A 21,776-nucleotide genomic window follows, 5' to 3' on the forward strand; every position below is an offset into this window, starting at 1 on the left:
TTTTTTGCTATCAGTGTGATAACTTTTTCTCTCAGATCATTTATTTTCTCGCATGTAATAAAGAAACAAATCAAGCTCCATATGTCTATGGCTGTGGAATGAAGCAGGCAAAAAGGCATGCTAGGAAAGCTGTCCCGTCCACACTAAACCCAATCTACACATGCTCTGTCTGTCACCGCAGCTGTACTTCCAGAATTGGCTTATACAGTCATCAAAAATCTTATAAATGAAGGAGAAGATGGTCTTCATCGGATACAATTGACAACCATACGCATGGCTGTGCACTTACAGAGGGAAGAAGACCAATAAAAACCCTGGTTCTGGCACATCACTATTGAGCCTTTCTTTAATATTAGGAAATTTCACAGGCGTTTAAGTCTCAGTTGATTGTGACGCAATATAATTTTGACTTCCTGTACTTACGACTTGTAGCAGTGAGCAGCCGACACCACCCACTGGCTGGAGATGAGGGATCCACCGCAGAAGTGGTATCCAGCGTTCAGGGATACCTGGTAGGGAACAGAGTGTCTGGGACACTCATACCCGCCGACAATCTTATCATCCTTAGCTTCAGCAACTGAAACGGCATGTGAGGTATGACATATGAATTACAACTTTGAAATACTTAACCCTGGCCATGAATAAAAAACAAAACATAAACTACATAAAGGTTTGGAGCAGTTAAAACTACTTTACAGTTCTGTAACACAATACATAAGAGTACATTTAAAGGTATTTTTCAAAAGAGGAGATCAAAATATAGTTTGATTAGTCTCTTACATGCTGCTCCAAGCAAAGCCAGGAATATCAGGGCCTTCATGGTGACTTTCCTCAGAATATAAGAGAACGTTCACCCTGTAACTCTTTATATACACCTGTCCTGCCCATTACGTTCCCAAATGTCTCAAGGTCAGGAAGTTAAAAGGCAAAACTCTGTTCTGGGAAAGAGCCATATGGCTGAAGGCAACAAGACCTTGATGTCCTATTGTCGTATATACATATTGTATATATATGACGTATTCAGTAGAGGATCAGTCCAGTTTTAGATGGTGATGTGTAATAAAAAAAGATGTCACATTTCTTACAATGTGAATATTTGTCCAGAAATATAGTAGCTTACTTTAACTGTTGATATGTGTGACAGCAGTTTGCAGGTCTCATCTGCGTAGTGAGCTGCAGGGACTTTCTAATAGGTTTCTCCATAGACAGCCTGATAAGAAAGATACATTTGAAACTGCAGCTGTGACACAGGGAAAAAGGCAACGGAACAAAGAGTAGTAGAGATAGAGTAGTATGTACATTTGTGGTTTCCCAAACAGGGACCACAAGATCATTATTGCAGGAAAAGTAACTAAAAAAACAATATCACACATTAAAATGTATGGTGGATATTTATATATGTTCACTTAAGCTACAGTGAGGGGAAAAAAAGTATTTGATCCCCTGCTGATTTTGTACGTTTTCCTGCTGACAAAGAAATTAAATGTTTTTCTGGATTTTCTTGTTAGTCTGTCTCTCACTGTTCAAATAAATCTACCATTAAAATTACAGACTGATCCTTTCTTTGTCAGTGGGCAAAGATACAACATTGGCAGGCAATCAAACTTTTCAGACTTTCTTCCACCCCCCCTCACTGTATCTTATTTTAATCTTAGTTAAAAAAATATTGGAAATGAGGACAAATGTGAACATTTCAAATCTTTATTGAACATAAATTAAAAAAAACTGTTGGTAAAAAAATATTTAACAGGTTTAGAAATTCTTTATACAACTATGTACAGGCAAGAATCCATAGTGAGCTAATAAAGTAACAAAGCTTTGTGTGTCAATTATTAATCCTGAAAAACAAAACATAATTCCACAGCATTCAACCTTCAACTCTAGTATCCTATCTACTGTACCATTAGCTGGGTGTAGCTGCAAACAGAGAATTAGCACACAAAAAATGGTGGCCCCCTATTGTTTCAAAAATAATTGCAGGCATTATAGTAAGTCATTGTTCTATAGTATTGATCTTGTTTTGTTTTCATACTATCAAGAAGAAATGATTAGAAATATAACATTAAGGAAATGACAAAGCTGTTTTTCACCAAATGTGTTATGTAATTAAATTAAATCTTGCTTCAAAACACCTTTGAGGTAGTACACCTATGAGAGAAAAAGAAATAGGAGGAAGAGGGTTCAAAACAGCCACAAAAAAAGATTAATTTAGATGAACGCTTACTTAGCAATAGCTTCAGCAATCACTTACAAATAGAAAGTTAAAAGCTCATACACATGTATTTGCATCAGCTTGTTGAATATACATTTATTGTTCAAATATACAAAAATACAAAAAAAAGATGTATAAGGGACTGTGCAGAGCAAAATCACTATTTGAACCCTGCACCAAGGAAACTGTCCCTCATAGACCTTAATTACACAAACAGCACAAATGAACAAATAAAGAACAGACTGTAATGGCGGGATAAAATCATTTAGATCACAGCATCTCTGCCGTCACAAGTAAAAACAGACTGAATGAGGAGGGGAAAAAGGTTTGGGTGACTTTATTAAAACTACCTTTTGGGTTCAATGTCACCAGCACCTAAAATATTGGGAGGCCCTGCTCAAAAGACTTGTGGTATCCAGATAAGATTAAAATGTAGCTGCACTACAATGTACACAAGGTGCCTTGAGTCAAATTTGTTAATTTAGATTCAAAGTAAAAATTTGTCCCGTCTGCTGCGACACCAGTGCTGCCAGAGAAGGTTGTGTCAAAGTAAGGTGCTGAATAAATTCTCCTCATCATTCACTGTGACCTTGTATTTACAAAAAACACTGTCACCAGCATAATAGATCCCTCTTTAAACAGTTATAGCTGCAATTAGGTTATTTCAGTTTGTTGCTGGTAATAATTGCCTCCCGTCTGTTGTCTAGCCCCAGTTCCAGCAGAGGCTGCTGTCAAGTTCAACAATGTACAACTCAAAGAATGTGTTGTATGTGATGGTAAAACAGTACAGAAATCCAAAAAATTGTGCGGTTTCCTTAACTACACTTCCTGACAGACCAACAATCCAGCAGTCTGAAATCACATAAATAGAATTCATCCCAAGCTTTGACAAACGGCTCTGATCTTGTTTGTGGGACTGTTCACAGCACTTTAGAGAACAGAAATTAGCAAACACATGCTGTCCTCCATCAGTCTATAAATTAAGCTTCCAACAAAACAAAGACTTTCAGTACATATACAGGTGTGTATAGCTGACCTCACTCTTATGGCTAAGTCACAACAGGCGCTTTTATCAGCCAGTCAATCAAAGTCGGTCTCCTCCTATTCAAGTGCATTAATGAAGATGGCTGATAGGTACGTGGTGCATGTGTTGTACTAGTTCAGGAAGCGCCGGCAGCGTCTCGCCCCGCAGTTGCAGCGCAGCTTGCTGTTCTCGTCCTCAATGGGGAACTTGTAGTCATAGGTCAGTTCTTCGCCGCGGTAGATCTTCCTAAGCGCAAAGATGACGATGTGCTTGCGGCCATCCACATTGATGACCCGAGAGTAGCAGTTCGGCTCGCACGAGTGGTTGATGAAACGAGCCGCGTTGCCCTGCATCGTTGCGTCCACAACATCGAAGTCGTCGATGCGGAACATGTAGCAACCGATGCCCTAGCAGAGGCAGTTTGAAAAAACAACAGCCATTATAATTAACAGCTTAAAGTTATAATTGTTTAACATTTTAATTAAATGACATACCATTTGATACTATTAATGGTTGGCATTTTTCTGCAATAGCCGTTAAATGTATTTCCATTCCGTAATTACATTTTTTTAACTTATTTTTTAATTCCTGCACTCGATTCCAATTTCGGACATACACCCCTGCTGCTGCTTCACATTAAAAGCATTCAACAAGATTGAACACGCAAAATAATGGAGGCAGAAACTCTGAGAACTGATTTCTAAGTACAGTGGTGTGTATTATGTTTACTAACCTTGCCGTCGTAATATTTCTCCCGCTTATCTGTCAGGACAGCCCGAATGACGGTGCCGGCATACTCAATCACCATCTCGCCAGCTTCAATGTTTCTTTTGCAGAAAAGTCCGCGGCCATGAATTTCAGATCTAAGAGGATTACAGAACAGGAACAGTTCAATACATTTCATCACACAATTATTATTTTGAACATTAGTAAAATCCCATGTCTTTTTTGTCTTTTGTAATGTTGCCATTACCTGTAAACTCCTACTGCTTCTTTGGAGATTTTTTCCAGGTGTCTGAATCTCATTGCCATGGGAAGCTCACTGCTGGTGGCTCTCCTGTCAGAGTGAGACACAGAAAACGTGGCGTCCACATGGACATGGCATCTTTTAGCAACTTTAATTTCCTGTGAAGTGCAGTGGGTTAAAAGTTTAATGCTAGGATCAACAAAGTGGCGAAAATGTAATCCACTCACCTGGAAGATTTCAGTGGGAAATCATCCTCTTCTTCATCAATAGGGCCTACTAGCATATCAGGGAGCTCTCTGTGCTGTGATGCCAGGAAGTTGAACATATCAAAAGTCACTTTCCTTATTAAAGAAAGAAGAGAAAAAAAATTAATTAATTTGAGGTGTTTTTAAATCAGAAAAAACGTATAAATATACTGTATTAACACTTAAAAGCTTTTAAAAATAAAAGAAGTTATGACCAAAAGTAACTGTGTCTGTACCGTGTGTAGACTTCAGTCCGAGCACAGCCACTCGGATTGAGGGGAAGCTCTTCCTCGATGTTTTCACAGCGGTGGAAGCGGAAGCGGTGGCGTTTGCAGTTTGCGGCACCCTGCAGCTGCTCCAGCAGGAAGATGACGGCATCGTGGACGACGCCGAGCACCCGCGGCCCGCTCATCCCGCCCAGAGGCAGCTGCTTCAGGTGGAAACCTGCTCGAGCTTCGAGGACGCCGTCAATTACCGCACGCCAGGCGACTGAGGGAGAGATCAGGAAGGTTTGAGCGCAAAGCTGCACACAGGCTGACAATTTTCTCCTTTTTGTTGCTCTTCTCAACCACTATGTTCCCTAATAACTGAGTCCAAAGAGTCTCCAATACAACTGCAGCTCTCTATAGGTTTAGAACTCTACACAGCAAGTAGCTCTTACCCTCTATGCTGTTAGCCTTTACACTAAAGCCATCATCGCTGGTGATTTCAAAACGCAGGTGGGGCTGGTTCATGTATGTCCTCTTTTTGTGTTTGGGTGCAGGTGCATCTTCTTCTGAGCTAAAACCTGTAGATTATATGAGTCGCAATTGCAAAAAAAGTGTCACATTTTAAGATTTCCTGAAAAGACAGTTTTTAAATAATTAAATAACTGTATAATTAGATTTAGAATAATTACAATGTATCATCCCAGTCAAGTCACAGTACAAAGGGTTAAAATCAAATTACATGAAATTGTTAAAACTTTTTTCCACTGTGGATGCCGGGATAAGTACCTGTGGCGCTGGTAACAATTAATAATGATCCAAATGAATAAACAAAATAGACGCATAATGTTTTATTACAAACCTGAATATGGGCCCCATTCGGAGAGGTCTCCATGGCGAGCGCTGACCCACATGTGTGTTTTACCCTGAGTGTCGGTTTGTTCGCCTGTGGGGGGACTCACAACCCGAGGATGCCTGAGCAGAAATGATTAGTTTTAACAATACATGTTAGTGTTAGGACACATTTGACTAAAAGTAATCAACACACATTAATAATGAAACAATGTGATACATAATGTTTTTGTTTTTTTTGTTTTTAAATGTACTTAAATAGCTGTTAATACAACGTTTTCTCCTTTTAAACTATGTTCCCTTGAATTTCTACCACTTAACCGGCCACATACTAAAATGAGTCTACTTCAAAGATAAACTGACCTGGAGGGTGTAGGAGGCAGCGGAGCAGTAATCTTTAATGCCTCGGACTCGTGCAACATATTCTCCTGGTCCATGTCAAGAATATCCTTCATTGTTGGAGCCTTCATTCTCACACCACTTGGTCTGTTAGAAGAAAACCAGAAACATTTTGGTGACTTAATACCATAGACTGTATAATCTTAATGGACAGCGCATGTGTGACGACACCCATTGGTTTGTGGAAATCTGCTATCAGTCGTCGAGTTTGTCGATAAGGGCGCAGCCATCCTTGTTGTGAATGTGATGATTTTAGACGGGGGGGAAAGAGTGACGGAGGAGCCCTTACACACTGGCAATCACATCATAGCCACGCTCTAAAACACCCGACAGACCAACCCTGCCTAATCGCCGGTTTTAAAATCAACGGGACCATAATAAAATGCTGCTCTAATAATAGTTTACTAGGTAGTAACCTAAATGACTATGGCAGCAAAGTTATTTTTTGTAAAATGCACACTGTAAAAAACACTACATTTTTCGTACTCTCTTGTGAAAAAACTAAAGAAGAATTAAATATTTTAATACCTGGCTTCATTAACGTCATCAAGCTCACTTGACGGATCCCTCAAGAAGTCCATCTTGGATTTCTTCCTGGAGGGCCTTTCCAAAACCGATGACACTCTCTTGACCCTCACCTGGTGACGTGATGAAGCAGGTGTTGGTAGCAGGTTGACATTTGGTTCATTGGGGAAACCACTGGGGGACTCTAAACATTCAGCTGGTACTTGATCTGAGACCTCCGCGTCCTGAAACTGAGATGGTCTTTGATGTTTTGCCTTTGGCCGATGAGTTTTACAGAGGATGATGGGTTTTGTCTTTGGTGTGTCACGGTGGGTGGCCATGGCTCTGTCAATAATAGCCTGGGCTGTGCTTTCTTCGATGCTGGAGAAAGCTGCTTCAGGAACTGTCTGCACACTGACAGGGGCTGTGGGAGTTGTGGGATTTGCGGGAGCTGGGGTCGGAGCGCTTTTCACAGGCACTACTCTGACAATGATTTTTCTATCGGATGTTGTTGTGTGGTTACCGGCAGACAGGACATTTGTGGCAGAGAGGCTGGAACGAGGTTTTATTATAACACGAGGGACTGAGCGCTGCAAGGCATTACCACTGTGGAGAATTTTAGCAATCTGGCTTATTTTATTGTAGGCAGGAGAGTTTGCACTGAGTGATTGATAAGTATTTGATCTCTGGTCTTTGATCAGAATTTGACCTTGTCGGTTTACCAGAAGGACCTGAGGGGCGGGAGCCGGTGGTGAGCTAGTGGCTGCGTCTGGATTCTGAATTGCAACTTGCTGCTGACTTTCTGTCCTTGAGTTGTCCAAGCGAATGGCAATGGTTCTGCTCTGTGAGGCACCAGGCTGAATAGGTACGTTTAAACCATTGATCACAATTGGGGACGTGACTGTCCGTGGAACTGCACAAACAGTGGCAGCAGCAGGGGAAGCTGACACATTATTTATAGTCTGTGTTGGTGTAGGTCGAGGGGGCAACATCAATTTGAGTTTGCGCTGCTGTGGAGTACACAGTTTGTGCGTGAAGCGTTTGAAGTTTAATGCTGGACGTTTTGTCTTCACAGTGTCGGCTTTCAACAGCGGTGAGGGAGACTTTTTGGTTTTACGCTCTGGACCCTGGGAACGCTCGGGAGAGTAGTCAGGGTCATTCAAATCATCTTTAAATCCTTCAATGGAGTCGGCCGATGAGCTACTCTCATCTTTATTGCCAACTTCAACATTATTTGGGTACCTCACAGTGCCATCTTCAGCAGAAAGAAAATGACCTGTAGATGAATCTAAAAACACCTCATTTTCAGATGTTGGTGCTTCATAGCTCATTGAGACTTTTTTCATCTGAACTGACATATCATCATTAGCATAATCTGCTTCGAGGACATCAGATGGTGGAGAATTTTCCTGAAACACTGGCTCAGTTGTTGACGTTGACACGGTGTAGATTGACTCTAGCCTCTTTAGAGCAATCGTCAGCTGTTTAGTAGGTGTGTTGTGGTTAGCGTGAATCTCACTCTCTTTATCTTGTCGTTCTGTGTCCTGAGCTTTATTATTGACCGCCTCGCTTTCATCACTCTCTGACCCGCCGTCCGCTCCATCTAACTGGGAGATTGACTGTGTTGAAGTGAGCTGACCTGAGGTGTCTGAACTGCTAGCTGCGTCGCACACCACTGTGCGTGAAAATTTAAAGTAATGGCTTGAGTCTTCATCTTCGGATTCATTCTCCCTCCCATCTACTTGCATTTCCACATCTTGCACTACACCTTCCACCTCTCCTCTCCCACCTTGTGCTCCACAGTGAAGTGCCACGTTCTCGTTGAGCAGAGCCTCGTCAAACTCAAGCTTAGCATTCAGCATGGAGGCCACTGCTACTTCTGTGTCAGTGTCAAACACAGTGTATGGCAGCTCCTGGGCCATGAGGTGGGCTACTTCCTCTTCCAGGTTATCAGGGGCCAGTGAGATCCCGTTGGTTGTGGCCACTGCTGCATCTTCTGCCTCAGACGATGCCAGGAAGTCTTGGGGAACCTCTGCAGAGACTGGAGTGGTGATTTTAAAGTTTTGCCTCCCTTTGGGCGAGTGAGTGATTGCTCCTTGCCGAGTTAAGAGCCCTGCAGAAAAGCTAGAGTGAGATCGAGGAGGGGAGCTCCAAACTGGTGATGCTGAGTTTTGTCGTGACAGAGGAGGCGAGGCTGCTCCTAAGGTTGATGACCTCGGAGGTGAGCTGAACAGGGCACATCTAGAGTGGACGGTGCCACCTGAACGGAGGGTCATCGGTACAGATGGGTCGCTGTCTGTTGGCGAGGAACTGCAGCGGCTTCTTGATGAGAGCCTGCGAGGCCGACGGGTGTCCTCCAGGTCCCTCAATGTCAGGATATGATGTGATTTGGGAAGAGCGGACCCTGAGAGCGTTAAATAAAGAGTAAAGAAGAGGCAACAATGCTAATTTATGGGATCTACTTTAAGAATATGGTAAGATGCAACACATTTACCACTTAAAATGCAGAGAAAATGCCTTAGCAATGTCAAAAAAAAAAAAAAAGATATATATATATATAGCCAATATCTTAAACTATATACCTGGAGATGGAAGAGGTCGAGAAGATCCTCCTGCTGGTTTCCTAGTCTGTGTGTAACCAGGACTTTTGGACCCAGGTGTGTTGTGCTGTTTAGCGTTGGGTGATGGAGTAGTGGACTTTATTGGGCTGGATGAAGAACTTAAACGATCCGGGGACTCGGTATCTGGCAGAGAAGGAAGGGTGTGAAACAAATACAACCACAATGCAAATTAGGGGTGGAACGGTATGTTTTCGTATTAAACCAAAACGGTACGGGCATCACGGTTCGATGCATGAAGTTACACAGAGAATACACAGTATAAAAATAAATAAAACTTGTGTGCAAATTAATCAAAGTAATGTGGATCTAATGTAATGCATTACTACTGTTAGATATGTGGGTTCTAGGGACACCTAATCTGTAGCACCGCCTTAGCTCTGAAGCTAGCCGAGCTCCGCCTACATGTAGTTTTTTGTCAGGTTGACGGTCCAGTGAGTGAGTCACAGACAGCAGCACTAAGAACGAGTATGGCGAGTGGTGGCGATCCACAAGAGTTAGAGCCCTCTTTAAAATCGTAAGTTTGGGAAAACTTCAAAACTTTATGGCTGCAGCCTGGAGCCTCCCGTGTCATGTCCTCCCGCCTGGTGCCGTCCCCGCCTCAAAAACTTTGGTCCTTTGGTCAGTTTCAGTAGTACAGGCGAGAGAGTGGTGGATAAGACAAGTCCGACACTATCACCCAAATGTACCAATCACTGGAACGAGACAAAAAAAAAACTGTCCAACGTCTCCTACCTACAGTCCCTAACCAGCCTTTAGATACAAATGCAGATTGGAATTTAAGTATTTGCTGCATGTACTCGAACCTCATTACAACATGCCATCAGGTCCACATATTTTTTGTGTGTTATTACTCCATTTAATTTGCACTTTCATAAATAAAAGATGCTGTATTTTCAGTTTTATGGCCGACTGTCTTATTTTGATTACAAGTTCCAGGTGTAGCCTGGAGATGATGTGCGGTGCTTATTGTTTACATCCTATTTTACAAACTTCAGGCTGTTGCAGCTAGCTCAGTGGAGAGACTGAATGACACTAGGTGTTACAGCCTGAGGCATGCACAATAAAAAAATTGCCTTCTGCATTTTTGTTTTGTTTTTCCCTCCATTGTACCGAACTCGAAGGTGACTTCTGTGTATCGTTCCACCCCTAGTTCAAGTGTCATAAAATATAATGTATAAGTACTCAACTTCTACTATTTACGTTGTAAAAAGAATAATTTCAAGGGAACCAAAAAAAAGTTCCATTAGTTTTAATGGAAGATTTAGCCTACTCATTTTAACATCAGCTCTGTATACAAACATTTTTGAAAGTGCCAGCTGAAGTGAACAACAGTCAGGTGTTCAAAAAAGGTTCCTGCTGACCTCTGTGGTGGTTGGGGCTGTGGACTATGGTGTGATTCTCTTCTTGGTCCCACCTCGGGTCTTGTTCCTCACCAGGCAGAGGCGTGCTCACTTCTGTCACCTTACAGGTGTACTTGCAGCGTCTGCGGGGGTCCACGGTGCTCCAGTACAATCGAGAACATCTGGAGAAGGAAGGGAAGAATGTATTCACATAAATAGATAAAAAAGTAAGTAATACCCAAACCATAGTCATATAAACTCATTATGAGAACAATAACAATGCTAAAGTAAGCACCAAAGCTCCAAAAAGAATCAAACAATTTCCTACAAAGTATTTTGATTTTTAGTAACAAACATACTAATAGAAAACATCAGTTAGAAATGACCAGGCTAACAGTTGTATGATAATGACCACTTACTGATAGCCGACAGGATACAGCATTCTTCCATTTGATGACAGCTCTGACAACACACCAAGTTTCTGAATCTGCAGAGAGCCTGGGAAAGTGAAAAAATTAAATATGATTCAGCACATTAAAGGTAGTCTGATATAAAGCAGTAATATGTAATACACTTATGAGTCAAGTAGTTTAAACAAACAATAGCCAGATATTCTTACCTATGGTCATGTTTATTAATTCTGGCTCTAAGCCTGTGAGGAACTTCCTTCTGAGATTGATTCCTTCAAAGTCCACATATACCCGCCGAGGGACTTCAAACCCTTTCCCAGATACCATCTGGAAGTGTATGGTAAACCATAAGTCAACACAATGTTGAGAAAGTGTGTTTTTGTGTGTGTGCATGCGCGTATTGAGTCCAAACCTTTGCACTGACGAGATCCCTGTGTTTGAAGCAGTATATCTTCCTGTCCAGCTGAAACACACAGTTCTGGGCACGAGCACACATGAAGTGGAAATTACTTTGGCAGGTGGTAAGACAGCAGCCCACAGTGGCTCCCGACTGCCCACAACGATCACACCGCTGAAGAAAGGAGGACACAAACAATAATTAACTCTGAATTATGTCATCAATACTCAACACTTTTCACACAGGATTATCACAGAGTTATGCAACTTGTGCCAAATGCAATACTACACCACTTAAAGCTAGAGTGACAAAAAACATCTGGTTACTAGAAACATGACCATCATTCAATTTCCTGGTAATAGCTTACCAGGTGGCGCCCTCTTGAGACAGCACTGTGCACTTGCAAAAGAGCACAATTCTCCTCATACACCTCTGCAGACCAAAGGCAGCAGTTAATGTGGGCCCACTCATTCTGTCCCAAGTACAACAGCCGTCCAGAATCCTATCAGGAGGGAAATGTATTGACATCACTTAATGAGCAGTAACAGTAGCCATGTTTATATTGTACAATGACATAGGATAATGTACAGTCAATACAAACTTAATGGAGGAGCTTTTTCTACCTCTTTTTCTGTATTTAAGTATTTGACTTTTTATGTGAAATGCAGTGAATGGATCTGGTTTATTATTCTGCTACTATTTAGAAAATTGATTAATTACTTAAGTCATTTTAGGCAGCCTTTGCTGCTCTTCCTAATTTAATATTATGTTAAAACTTCTAAACATGTTTGGGTTTTGGACTTTTGGTCATACAAAGAATAATTAAGCCACCATGGACTAAAGGAAATAATGATTATGATAGGCATTGTTTTTACTAAAATATAAAATGTGGAAATAATCAACAGATTCATCGATAAAGAAAATATTTATTAGTTAAAGTGCTCACATTTTCCTCATGTTCAAATTCATAATTGTATTTATTATATTAATTAATTAATTGTATTGTTATTTCAGAATAGGATTACATTGTTTCATTTTTTAAAAAACACCATATTTTTGTTGTACTGTACATTGCTGCAGCTCCTCTTTTCACCCTGTGTGTTGAGCCATCTGTTTAAGCTACATAGTGAGGCATCTCACTTTTGTACCATCTTTGTTGGGAGTTGCACGTGTCGTAGCTAGGTAAGGACAACTAGCCAGTCAGAAGCAGAGTATGAGGGCGTGCCACGCTAGCAGCTGGGCGAGCATTATAACGTGTGTTACAAAGTGCTGAACGTTCACCACGGAAGTAAAGGCTAGATTACAACAGAGCAGTTTATGAACAGTGGTTTCTGTTGGAGATGGTAAGTCCCTTTGGGGTGGACTTTTGGCTTTTTGACTTTGTAAACCTACAACGTGCACAAAAAAGATATATAACACAATAAAGGAAAGAGAAAAAGTATAATGTGAGTACTTTAAGTAAGACAGCTAAACTCACCCTGGGAGCGTAGTCTCCATATTGTTGGCACAGGGCACACTGCCTCACATCTTCAGTCTTGGTACTTTCCAGATCCCTCTTTACACCTGTAAGGAAGAAGGAGGACAAAATCAACATGTATATTATCAACCTGAGAAAGCAAAAATAAGTTGAGATGTACTGATGTGGCATATGAGAGCCTAAACAACGGTTAGTTATCAGTTTGATATGTTAACTTGATGTTTTGAATGAAAATCATATTCTTAGATTGGCAAGTTTATTTTTCCTATTACAAAACCAGTGTTTATTTATTTTAAACCACTTTGTAATAACCTTAGTATTTTTTATTCTTTTAATATGTAGACCATTTAATGCCAAACCGTATCTCCTCAATGACAAAACATGTATAGGATACAAAAAACGTTTTACATGCTCATGGACTAATTAAAGGTTTGAACTCCACTTCTTAGAAAGTGTGCAACCCTTTTACTAGAAATTGGCTAACAGCCCAGGGGCACAACTATCGGCTGAAATCTTATTATTGGAACAATAACAACTACATTTTCTCACTTATCAACAATTAATATATCAGCCACTGATATATCCTGCAACACGTTTTCTATTTCTTTTTGGCACTTGCAACCTATAAAAGATGCAATCCTTCCAGATGTCTAAAGGTTCTCTGACCAAGACCACATTCCTCAGCATACATTATACAGAACAGGCTCCAATCGCAATTTCCATACCATGTGAATACCGAGGGAGGCTGTGCGATACACCAGACTGCTGTGTAGTGACTGAGGATAGCACAGAGTCAGTTTTTCCCGCCTGTGGGCCCCTAGACTCTTTGGGCTGGTATGTCCGTTCCAGCCACTGTGCATAGCTGTGCTCCTTAGATGGTGGGAGGACCGCCTCAGGGAGCATGCCACTACAGAGTGAAGAATAAGGACCGTAAGACAGAGAGGACATTTAAGACAAGCGGTTCTGAGTGACACTTTTATACCATACAAGTTATTTGACTTAACACTCACCAAAAGTTTTGACTATGCCATGAAACTATATTAACATATTTAAGGGAATAAGTTTGCTTTCTTTGGTAATTACCTTGGTAATTCCTCAGTGAAAGAGTTCCACTTTTTCAGATGGCTTGCAGGAAACCAACTGAACACCTGCTCAATAACCTGCAAGAAAAACAGCAAAATTGATTGTGAAGAGTAGTTTCTATTCTTGGACATTTTGGACAATATTTTAACAGTCTTTGTATAGCTTGTTTGTCTAATGACTCAGCTCAACATTCCAGTCAAACCAAAGGAAGTAGATTTCCATTGGAAATCAATGAAACTCGGGTCTCTAAAAATAAAAACTACAACTGTGGGAAATTTTGCAGGGAAGCTTACTTTGACATAGCGTGCCCTGGCCTGACTGGTCGGTCTCTGGTCTTCAGGGAGAAGCTCCTCTTCTTTCAGCCACTTCCTCATCACAGAGACGACATCCGCATGGAAAGATTTCTGAAGGAGCAAGAATGATAGAAAAATTGAGATCACAAAACACATAACTGATTATATTATAATTTTTATTAATTTTCTCTCAGGCAAATGTATTAATGTATTCAATTTATTACTGACTGCTTTGGTACATACACATTATTAAAAACAGGAAGAGTTGTTCAGAAAAAACAACAAAATATAAACTCACTATTGAGGTGTAACTGCCCCCTTTAAACTTCTTCTCCATGGCTTGTAGATCACACACCGGTTGCTGTTCCTTGGCAAATTGTGTGTTGTTTGTTTCCAGACACTGAAAAACAAAAACTAAAAATAAGGGCTAGTTCTGCTATCTGGTTAAAATGTCTAAACACAATTATACACTTGCAATTTGAAATAAACCATATTAGGGTGATTTTAAGGGAAGGTAAAAAGCTTTAACAGTGTACTCCTTGTTTTTTTATTATTAGTACTGTTTAAGTCAAATATAATACTCTTGGGATATTATCTGTCAAAGTCTTGAGGGTAAGCTCTCACCATTTTACAGATAAGGAGGTGCTGTGTGGCGTTGTTGGAGAGGAGGTCAGTGAGCACCTCCTCCAGCCCTGCTATCAGCCTGCACTGCAGCTCCTCCTTCAAGCTGCCGGGTTCAGTTTGATGCAGGCAGCAGGGTGAACAGGTGTAAATCCATTCTTCTGGTTGACTTGACAGCAACCCAAACAGCTCATCTGTAATGACAAACCGACACATTTTAGAGGATATAATGTGATTAAGATTAGATCCTAAATAATATGATGATGTTGTACATACTAGTGTAACATGCATCTTCTACGTGTATAAATAGTAGTTAGGATGTAGTAAATTAAACCAGTGCCATTTTTATACATGCATCATGTTTCATTGTGAAAAAAAATGATTCAGTAACAAATTGTCAATCACAATATTCTCCCATAGGCTGTAACTTGAATCTTACGAAACACTAAGCCAGGAAGTTATTAGTGTATGGTTGGAATGAAAACTGTAGATCACTTTGAAATGACTCACCCGAAAGTCCTTCACATGTGTGATGAATCCAGTGGCTGCACTTTGAACACTTAATCATCTGTGTGTGTTGGTTGTTGTCATCGTAGCACTTGTGGCAGACTGTGCAGAAATTACCTAGTGGAGATACAGATCATATGTCAGTCACATCATCTCTTTCTCGAGCCACGCATTTTTAATTTACAAAGCGATTGATGCAAGTCCAGTTCTTCTAAGCTTGTTTGGTTAACTTACAACTAAGTCTGGGAGGTTTCAAAACAATTAACCATGTATTTACTGAGCCTCCACATATATGGCTACAAAATACTGTATATAGGTAGAAAACAGACAACCGTGTTGTGGACAGATCGTTACCTTTTTTGTGGAGAGAAGTGCAGTCAGGACAGAGGTCCTGCTCGTGGTTCCAGGACAAGTCCCAGGTCTTTCCAGGAGTCACGCCACAGCTTTTACACCGAATGCATGTCATGCACACCTGCACAAAACAATGTCCATGATGTACAGTTGATTGCATTCTTGACACTTACACACTTCTGTGTCATTTATATCATTTTAAGTAGATTTTTTGTAGTCCCCCAAAACATATTTTCAATTTTTCACATTTTATGATATTTTGGGATTTTTCTGTTGATATAATTAAGACACAGCAAGGAGATTCCTTTTTTTAATGCAATTACCCAAGGTATGTTGCAGTTCATTGGCTTAGGGTAAGTTGGTCCCAAGCAGGAAGGATGGTAGGAGGTTTGGCATCTCCTACACTGCAGTACAGGCTAGAGAGGAGAAAACAAGGGTACATTTTTGGGGGTAAATGTATGACTAGCACCTCATCAGCATGTCATTGCTCTCTCAAATTTACACATATGGAAATAAAAGAATAATTTTATTAACAATATGATGATAATATCTCAAGTACATCTTAAGACACAAAGAATCTGAAGCACAGGATGTTAAAATCAGAACTTTTATAACTTAACAAAAAAGGTAATAACTTTATAGGGTGAAGACCAAAATGCAATGTGTCTGTGTATTTAAAAGAAAAAGTTAATATCCTCCAAAGATAAAAAAATATTTTTTGCACCAAACAAGGAAAGTACATTAGGGAGGGAGGAATGATTATAACAAGTACATCCTGTTTCAATGTCCATATGAGAAGTTGTGAACCTGTCATAAAACACAGGAGACTTTTTGGTCATACCATAAGTTATGCTAGGTTGCATACCTTCGTGCTCTTGCTTCGACGGCCACACACGTGACAGAATTTGCAGCGCCTGCAGCACCAATTCTCCTTGTTCTCTTTCTGGGGGCGCTCCTCTGATGAGAGGCAGAAACTGTGGAAAGGCTCACAGCAGATCTGGCAGAAAATCATCTGATGGAAGTGGAAAAAAAAAGGTGTTATTATTGGCACTGCAAACCACCAAAGCACAAACTTAAGCAAACATGGGCTTTGGAGATATGAAGTGTAAAATGTGAACGGAAAGAACAGCAAAAAAACGTTATCAGTAACACTATTAGAGCTCTGGTAAAGAATTACCTCATGTCGCCCTTTACTGGCGCAGAGCAGACAGACAGGTTGTGGTGTGGTAGGGACAGACGTGAGGACGCTGAGGCCGCCCATTAGCCATACATTCTGAACAGCACAGTCCTCCTGGTGGACACAAGGCAAGAAGAAGAGGAGAAGAAGTGATCAGTTCCTGCTGCATGACGCATGAGCTCATTAACTTGAATCTAAATAAGTAGCTTTATAATGATCCCACAACTTGTCACAATATTACACATGCAATCTGATCAAGTTTTGTTTATTTCCTGTTCCAACACCAGGATGACTGCAGTTTACATACAAATATATAATTGCCAACCAACACAAGAGCAGAAACTCACCTTGAAATCCACACGAATCTTGAACTTCTGCGACAGTCCCTTTTGGGGAAATCCGTTAGTCAACCCAGTCAGGGTGTTCACTGATGCACAATCTGCAGTATTCTGGGAACGAAGGACAGAGTGTTGGTCAATTGTTGGACAGTTCTGCTGCCCCGTCTCTTTTACAGAAGCATCCTCCTCCTCTTCTTCAGGCAGTTCCTGTAGTCTGTCCTCCTGCTCCTTTCGCATGCTCTCCTGTAACTCTGTGTGTGGATGGATAGTTTGAGGGAGCAATTGCACATTTTTGTCTTTCTTAGCTCTGTGCGTCTCAGTCAAAACATCTGGGTACTGCACCTCAGACTTTGAAAGTTTCTGAAAACACAACGTTGACGAAACATCCGTCAGAGCTTGTGGTTGAGACGATGATGTACGTGTTTGCAAATGCAAGGCAGACTGCACCAGAGACTGGGGCAAACGGTGCAAACGTAACAGCAGAGTTTTCTGTGTGGAGTCTGTAATGGGATGTGGTGAAAGTGGAGATGTGGGATGCATTACAGGCTGGGGGAGTTCTGGAGGACAGTGTGGTGCTAAATATGAGAAATGGGTAGAGTCTTTTATCGGATGTGTTGAAAATGAAGAAGTAGGATGCATTACAGGCTGGGACAGTTCTGGACAATGTAGTGTGCAATGTGATGCATGTGAAATAGCAGGCTGTGTTAGAAGCTGGGACAGTTTTGGACGTGACAGTGAAGCACACTGATCCGGACAAGGGGGACACCGCTTTGGCAAAAACAGAGCAGACTGCAGGATAAAATCAGGCAGACGGTGTAAGAGTATTTGTAGCTGCTGCTGCCGCTTCAGCAGTGGGCTTCTGGATGGGCTGGTTTCTGGTAAAGTTTCTCTGGGCTCCGTCTCCTCCGTGTTCGCCTGTTCCTGTGAAGGAGGGGACTGCCTAAGCCAACCAGCACGATAGGTTCCAAAGTGACACGAATACCAGTGACATGCAGAGGCGGCGACAGGCAGCAGCCAAAATAACAGAAAAGCAGAAGAGTGCTATGACATTGAGAACATTAGTCAGGAATAAGAAGTAAGAAAAAGTAAAGAAAATTTAGCAAATGCATTCAGCAGTAGAAACACACAGAGGTGTGGCTTAGAGTAAATGTAAAAAGTAAAGTATGCCTGTATCCAGTTGAAAGATTAGATAATCACAAAAAGAAACAATTATTTGGAAATTCAACTGTGAAAAAGCTATAAAAACTAATATGCACTGATAACTTGTCATGTTTAGTATTATTAAAATAGATATCTGTGATGTGTAAGCTGTACAATGCAAATAGGCAGATGGAATGAGAACACGAGGGAAATTAATATATCTTAATGTAAGTTAATATTTATATACATTTACATCTCACTTTCATTACACCTGGGAATGCAGATTTGAGATTGATAGTTGAAGTAGCATTAAAGCAGTAAGATGCATAGTGTTGAGGGTTTGTCTATTTTTCTATATTTGTCCTGTGGAATATGCAGTCTGCTGCCGCTATATGCCGCACGTATTTCTGCAAAATTGCAAGAATACATAGATAGTAGAGTCCTGAGATACTGCTAATAATACTACACTTTAATAAGCACTGCGGACAAATCTACAGCTCACACAAGCCCATAAATTGCACAAAACAGAAAAAGACACTTTGTTGCTTTGTTTACAATGCCAACTATATAGACCACATGTTGCTGACTCTGTACTTGCTTCCTCATGGTAACAGAACGTGCGGAACAAAAAAATGCTGCTAAAGGCATTGAACACAATTTTAAAAATACCGCGATAACACCAGGACTGTGATAGTTTTGGTCACCATAACAGTGAGGTTCAATTTTCATACCGTTACAATATTCTTGTCTTCAAAATATGCTGGCTTCCTTTGTTGCTGGTGTGTGAAGGAGGAAGAAGATGGAGTTATTGGCTTCTGGCAACACAAACCAATGAGTCAATCATCAATAAGGAGCAGCAGGAAGTCGCCATGACCTCCGTTATTTTAAGATGTATGTGTGTGTGTGTGTGTGTGTTTGCGCACACACACACACTTGATAACGTTACCAATTTACAAGCAAAAAAAAAAGATGGGAGATAATTTCAACAATTGGAAGCAGCGTTTATACATCAATAGAGGCGGATTTCTGCAGAATGTCAGAGGATTCAAGCAATGCAGATTTACAAAAAAAAAAGCAAAACTCATTTACATTCAAGACAGTAGACGGGCAAATTCACAAGTTTGCTATATTAGATTGGCATGTGATTTGAAGAAGTAAATCAAATGTCAACTAAAACAAGCAGAAGCAAAGAGTCCAACAGCCAAGGTGTATGCTTCATCTTATCTTAAGTTCTGACGCAGCATAACAGCCCTTTCAACATTGAAATTAGTGGTATCAGTTTTACTGATGATCAACATAACTATTAACTTGTCACCAAAAGGCTTTATTTATATATATATATATATATATATATATATATATATATATATAAAATAAAAACACGTTAGGTTTTTACGTTACAGTATTGCATGATTTTATTTCTCAAAGTGAACATATGATCACGGAAAATTTTTTCAGTTAATCATTATACATTTGAAATGTTGCTACTTTCATTAAAAAATCTTGTGATGGTATTTTGATATGTACTGTCATGCAACAGTGCTGCTCATGGTATGGACCCCTGCTAAGAGGGAAAAAAAAAGAAATCATCTTTTGTAAATTGATCTTAATGCCTTCATTAAAAACAAATGAGAAAAAAAATCCAACCTTAAAAAGGACAACAATTTTCTTTGTGAATGAATAATGTTTTATAAATAAATAAATGTTCTTCCTTAAAATACAGGGACACCCCTATGTTAAATTCCCTGATAAAGTTCCCTTGGCCTTTGGAATTAAATTATCACATACCTAGAGATTGGCATGATTTTATTTCAGTTAGCCTAATAGCTGGTTTGCTTTACATTGAGAGATAATTTTATGGAAAGTACCCCATGTAAATCTCTAGGTATGGCAACACATGTTATCACATGTGATGATGTGGGCCTATTTTAATTCCAAAGGCCAAGGGAACTTTATCAGGATGCATAGTATCCAGGATCCATGAAATAACTGGCCTTTAATAATAAAACTCTGTCTGTCTCTATGGGAATTTAACATAGGGGTGTCTATACTCATTCTCCCTGTATTTTACAGAAGAACATTTAATTATTCACGATACATTATTCATTTGCAAAGAAAAAAGGGTGTCCTTAAAGGTTGGATTTATTTTCTAATTTTTTAATTAAGACAATAATAATAATAATTTTCAAAAGATGATTTTCTTACTCCTCTTTTTAGTCAACTTAAGCAGGGGTTCCTATACTCACGAGCAGCACTGTATAAAATGGGCTGCCATTTCTTTGTTGTAAGCCATGAGTGCATAAGGCAGTAATGTGGAAGTATGATTGATCCCAGAAGAAAATATTAAACCCTGTTGACTACATGTGTAAAGTAATAATGGTTATTTAAAAACACAAGGTGAGTATTTTTATCTGTTATGATAGAGATTACATTCCAAAACATTGGTCTGTATAGAAAAATGGGTTGCGTTTTATCATGAATACATCTAAAGTTTATAAAACATGTAGGTTAGGCACATGGAAGATGGTTAATATGAAGGAAGGAAACTTTAAAGTCAGAAATAGAAGACTAGCAAGGCTGAATTTGAAAGATTACATTCGTTCCAACACAGATGATTAAATTAAATTGAAAAAAACTGAAAGTGAGATGCAGACCTGGGCAAAGAGTTATTTGGAAATATTTGTGCTTTTATCATCAACATTTTTAACACTACCTATCTGGAAATTTAATAGACTATTATTTTTTTTCCAAAAATACAATTTAGCCCAGGTTTGATCAGGTGGAAGACTGGAAGCAAAGAGGGAAATCTACTGGATGTTTTTACCTTGTAAGCTCTGGGTCTGCCCCCAGCTCCTTTGGAGAACGGCCGGCGAGGCTTCACCACCTCAGGTGTAGCATCATCTGGCAGTACTCCGCCATCTTGAGGAGCAAGATCTCCAAGAGAAGGAAAACAGATCTAAGACACAATTCTGATTCTACTGGAGGATTGGGGTTTCAAAAACAATACTGCATTTGTTGGGTCAGAGCACTGCTCCCACCAATTTCAGTAAACTCTAAACAAAGTTTGTTGTATTATTGAATGGTCTTTTCAATACTTATCTGATAACTAATGGACTTCAGTTTACTCATCAGGAGTATTACACAGCCTGTGAAAACAGTAATATAAGGTCCTCTACACAACTGCATCGTTGTGTGGACGCAACTTCTCATACAGCAATGAGGGGGGATTTACTGTAGAGTTTAAGTGGGCTTCACCTGTTCAAACTTTTAAGTTGATCAAATTTACATTATGTCAAATTTACTTAGGACCAGTAGACAAGAAGATGCTTGCATTGGAAATGGCTTTGCTAGATGGAGGGATAGCTAATTTGACTAGCCTTTCTTCAACATGCTCCATGTAGTTTTCTTTATCAGCTCACGCTACACAAAAAGGCCAGAGGATACAGTTAGTTAGTCAACACAATCCTCCTTATGCATATCTATGTATAATTAAATGTTTGGATAATTGTCTGTGTCAGTTACAGTGTAGGTTTTGGCACCCCAGGTAAAAATATATTAATGTGCATGAAGAAGCCAAGAAAAGACGGAAAAATCTCCAAAAGGCATCAAATG

At 40.0% G+C, this 21,776-nt stretch overlaps 2 protein-coding genes across 3 annotated transcripts in view; both read right to left on the reverse strand.

Annotated features, from left to right (window-relative positions):
- The window catches only part of LOC116701683 (trypsin), a 4,437-nt gene extending 3,463 nt beyond the window's left edge, over positions 1-974 (reverse strand). The window contains exons 1-2 of the mRNA XM_032535544.1: positions 781-974; positions 424-577 (exon numbers count right to left, since the gene is read on the reverse strand). Of these exons, the coding sequence (XP_032391435.1) occupies positions 424-577; positions 781-820 (194 nt within the window). The 5' untranslated portion in view covers positions 821-974. The remainder of the gene's footprint in view (positions 1-423; positions 578-780) is intronic.
- Positions 975-2,018: 1,044 nt separating this feature from the next.
- kmt2ba (lysine (K)-specific methyltransferase 2Ba) overlaps positions 2,019-21,776 on the reverse strand; it is a 32,880-nt gene continuing 13,122 nt past the window's right edge. The window contains exons 9-36 of one of the 2 annotated variants that reach the window (XM_032535429.1): positions 20,989-21,098; positions 17,034-17,945; positions 16,687-16,800; positions 16,375-16,521; positions 15,833-15,925; positions 15,513-15,630; positions 15,162-15,275; positions 14,655-14,845; positions 14,329-14,430; positions 14,031-14,141; positions 13,738-13,814; positions 13,380-13,561; positions 12,655-12,740; positions 11,545-11,679; positions 11,193-11,351; positions 10,990-11,107; positions 10,790-10,868; positions 10,392-10,552; positions 8,992-9,153; positions 6,434-8,813; positions 5,870-5,992; positions 5,517-5,629; positions 5,110-5,235; positions 4,685-4,937; positions 4,431-4,544; positions 4,210-4,293; positions 3,970-4,099; positions 2,019-3,643 (exon numbers count right to left, since the gene is read on the reverse strand). In XM_032535429.1, coding sequence (XP_032391320.1) covers positions 3,368-3,643; positions 3,970-4,099; positions 4,210-4,293; positions 4,431-4,544; positions 4,685-4,937; positions 5,110-5,235; positions 5,517-5,629; positions 5,870-5,992; positions 6,434-8,813; positions 8,992-9,153; positions 10,392-10,552; positions 10,790-10,868; positions 10,990-11,107; positions 11,193-11,351; positions 11,545-11,679; positions 12,655-12,740; positions 13,380-13,561; positions 13,738-13,814; positions 14,031-14,141; positions 14,329-14,430; positions 14,655-14,845; positions 15,162-15,275; positions 15,513-15,630; positions 15,833-15,925; positions 16,375-16,521; positions 16,687-16,800; positions 17,034-17,945; positions 20,989-21,098 — 6,770 coding nt within the window. In that variant the 3' untranslated portion in view covers positions 2,019-3,367. The remainder of the gene's footprint in view (positions 3,644-3,969; positions 4,100-4,209; positions 4,294-4,430; positions 4,545-4,684; positions 4,938-5,109; positions 5,236-5,516; positions 5,630-5,869; positions 5,993-6,433; positions 8,814-8,991; positions 9,154-10,391; positions 10,553-10,789; positions 10,869-10,989; positions 11,108-11,192; positions 11,352-11,544; positions 11,680-12,654; positions 12,741-13,379; positions 13,562-13,737; positions 13,815-14,030; positions 14,142-14,328; positions 14,431-14,654; positions 14,846-15,161; positions 15,276-15,512; positions 15,631-15,832; positions 15,926-16,374; positions 16,522-16,686; positions 16,801-17,033; positions 17,946-20,988; positions 21,099-21,776) is intronic. The other variant, XM_032535430.1, reaches the window with a different exon arrangement.

Source organism: Etheostoma spectabile, chromosome 14, assembly GCF_008692095.1.
Source record: "Etheostoma spectabile isolate EspeVRDwgs_2016 chromosome 14, UIUC_Espe_1.0, whole genome shotgun sequence".
Taxonomy (NCBI): Eukaryota; Metazoa; Chordata; class Actinopteri; order Perciformes; family Percidae; genus Etheostoma; species Etheostoma spectabile.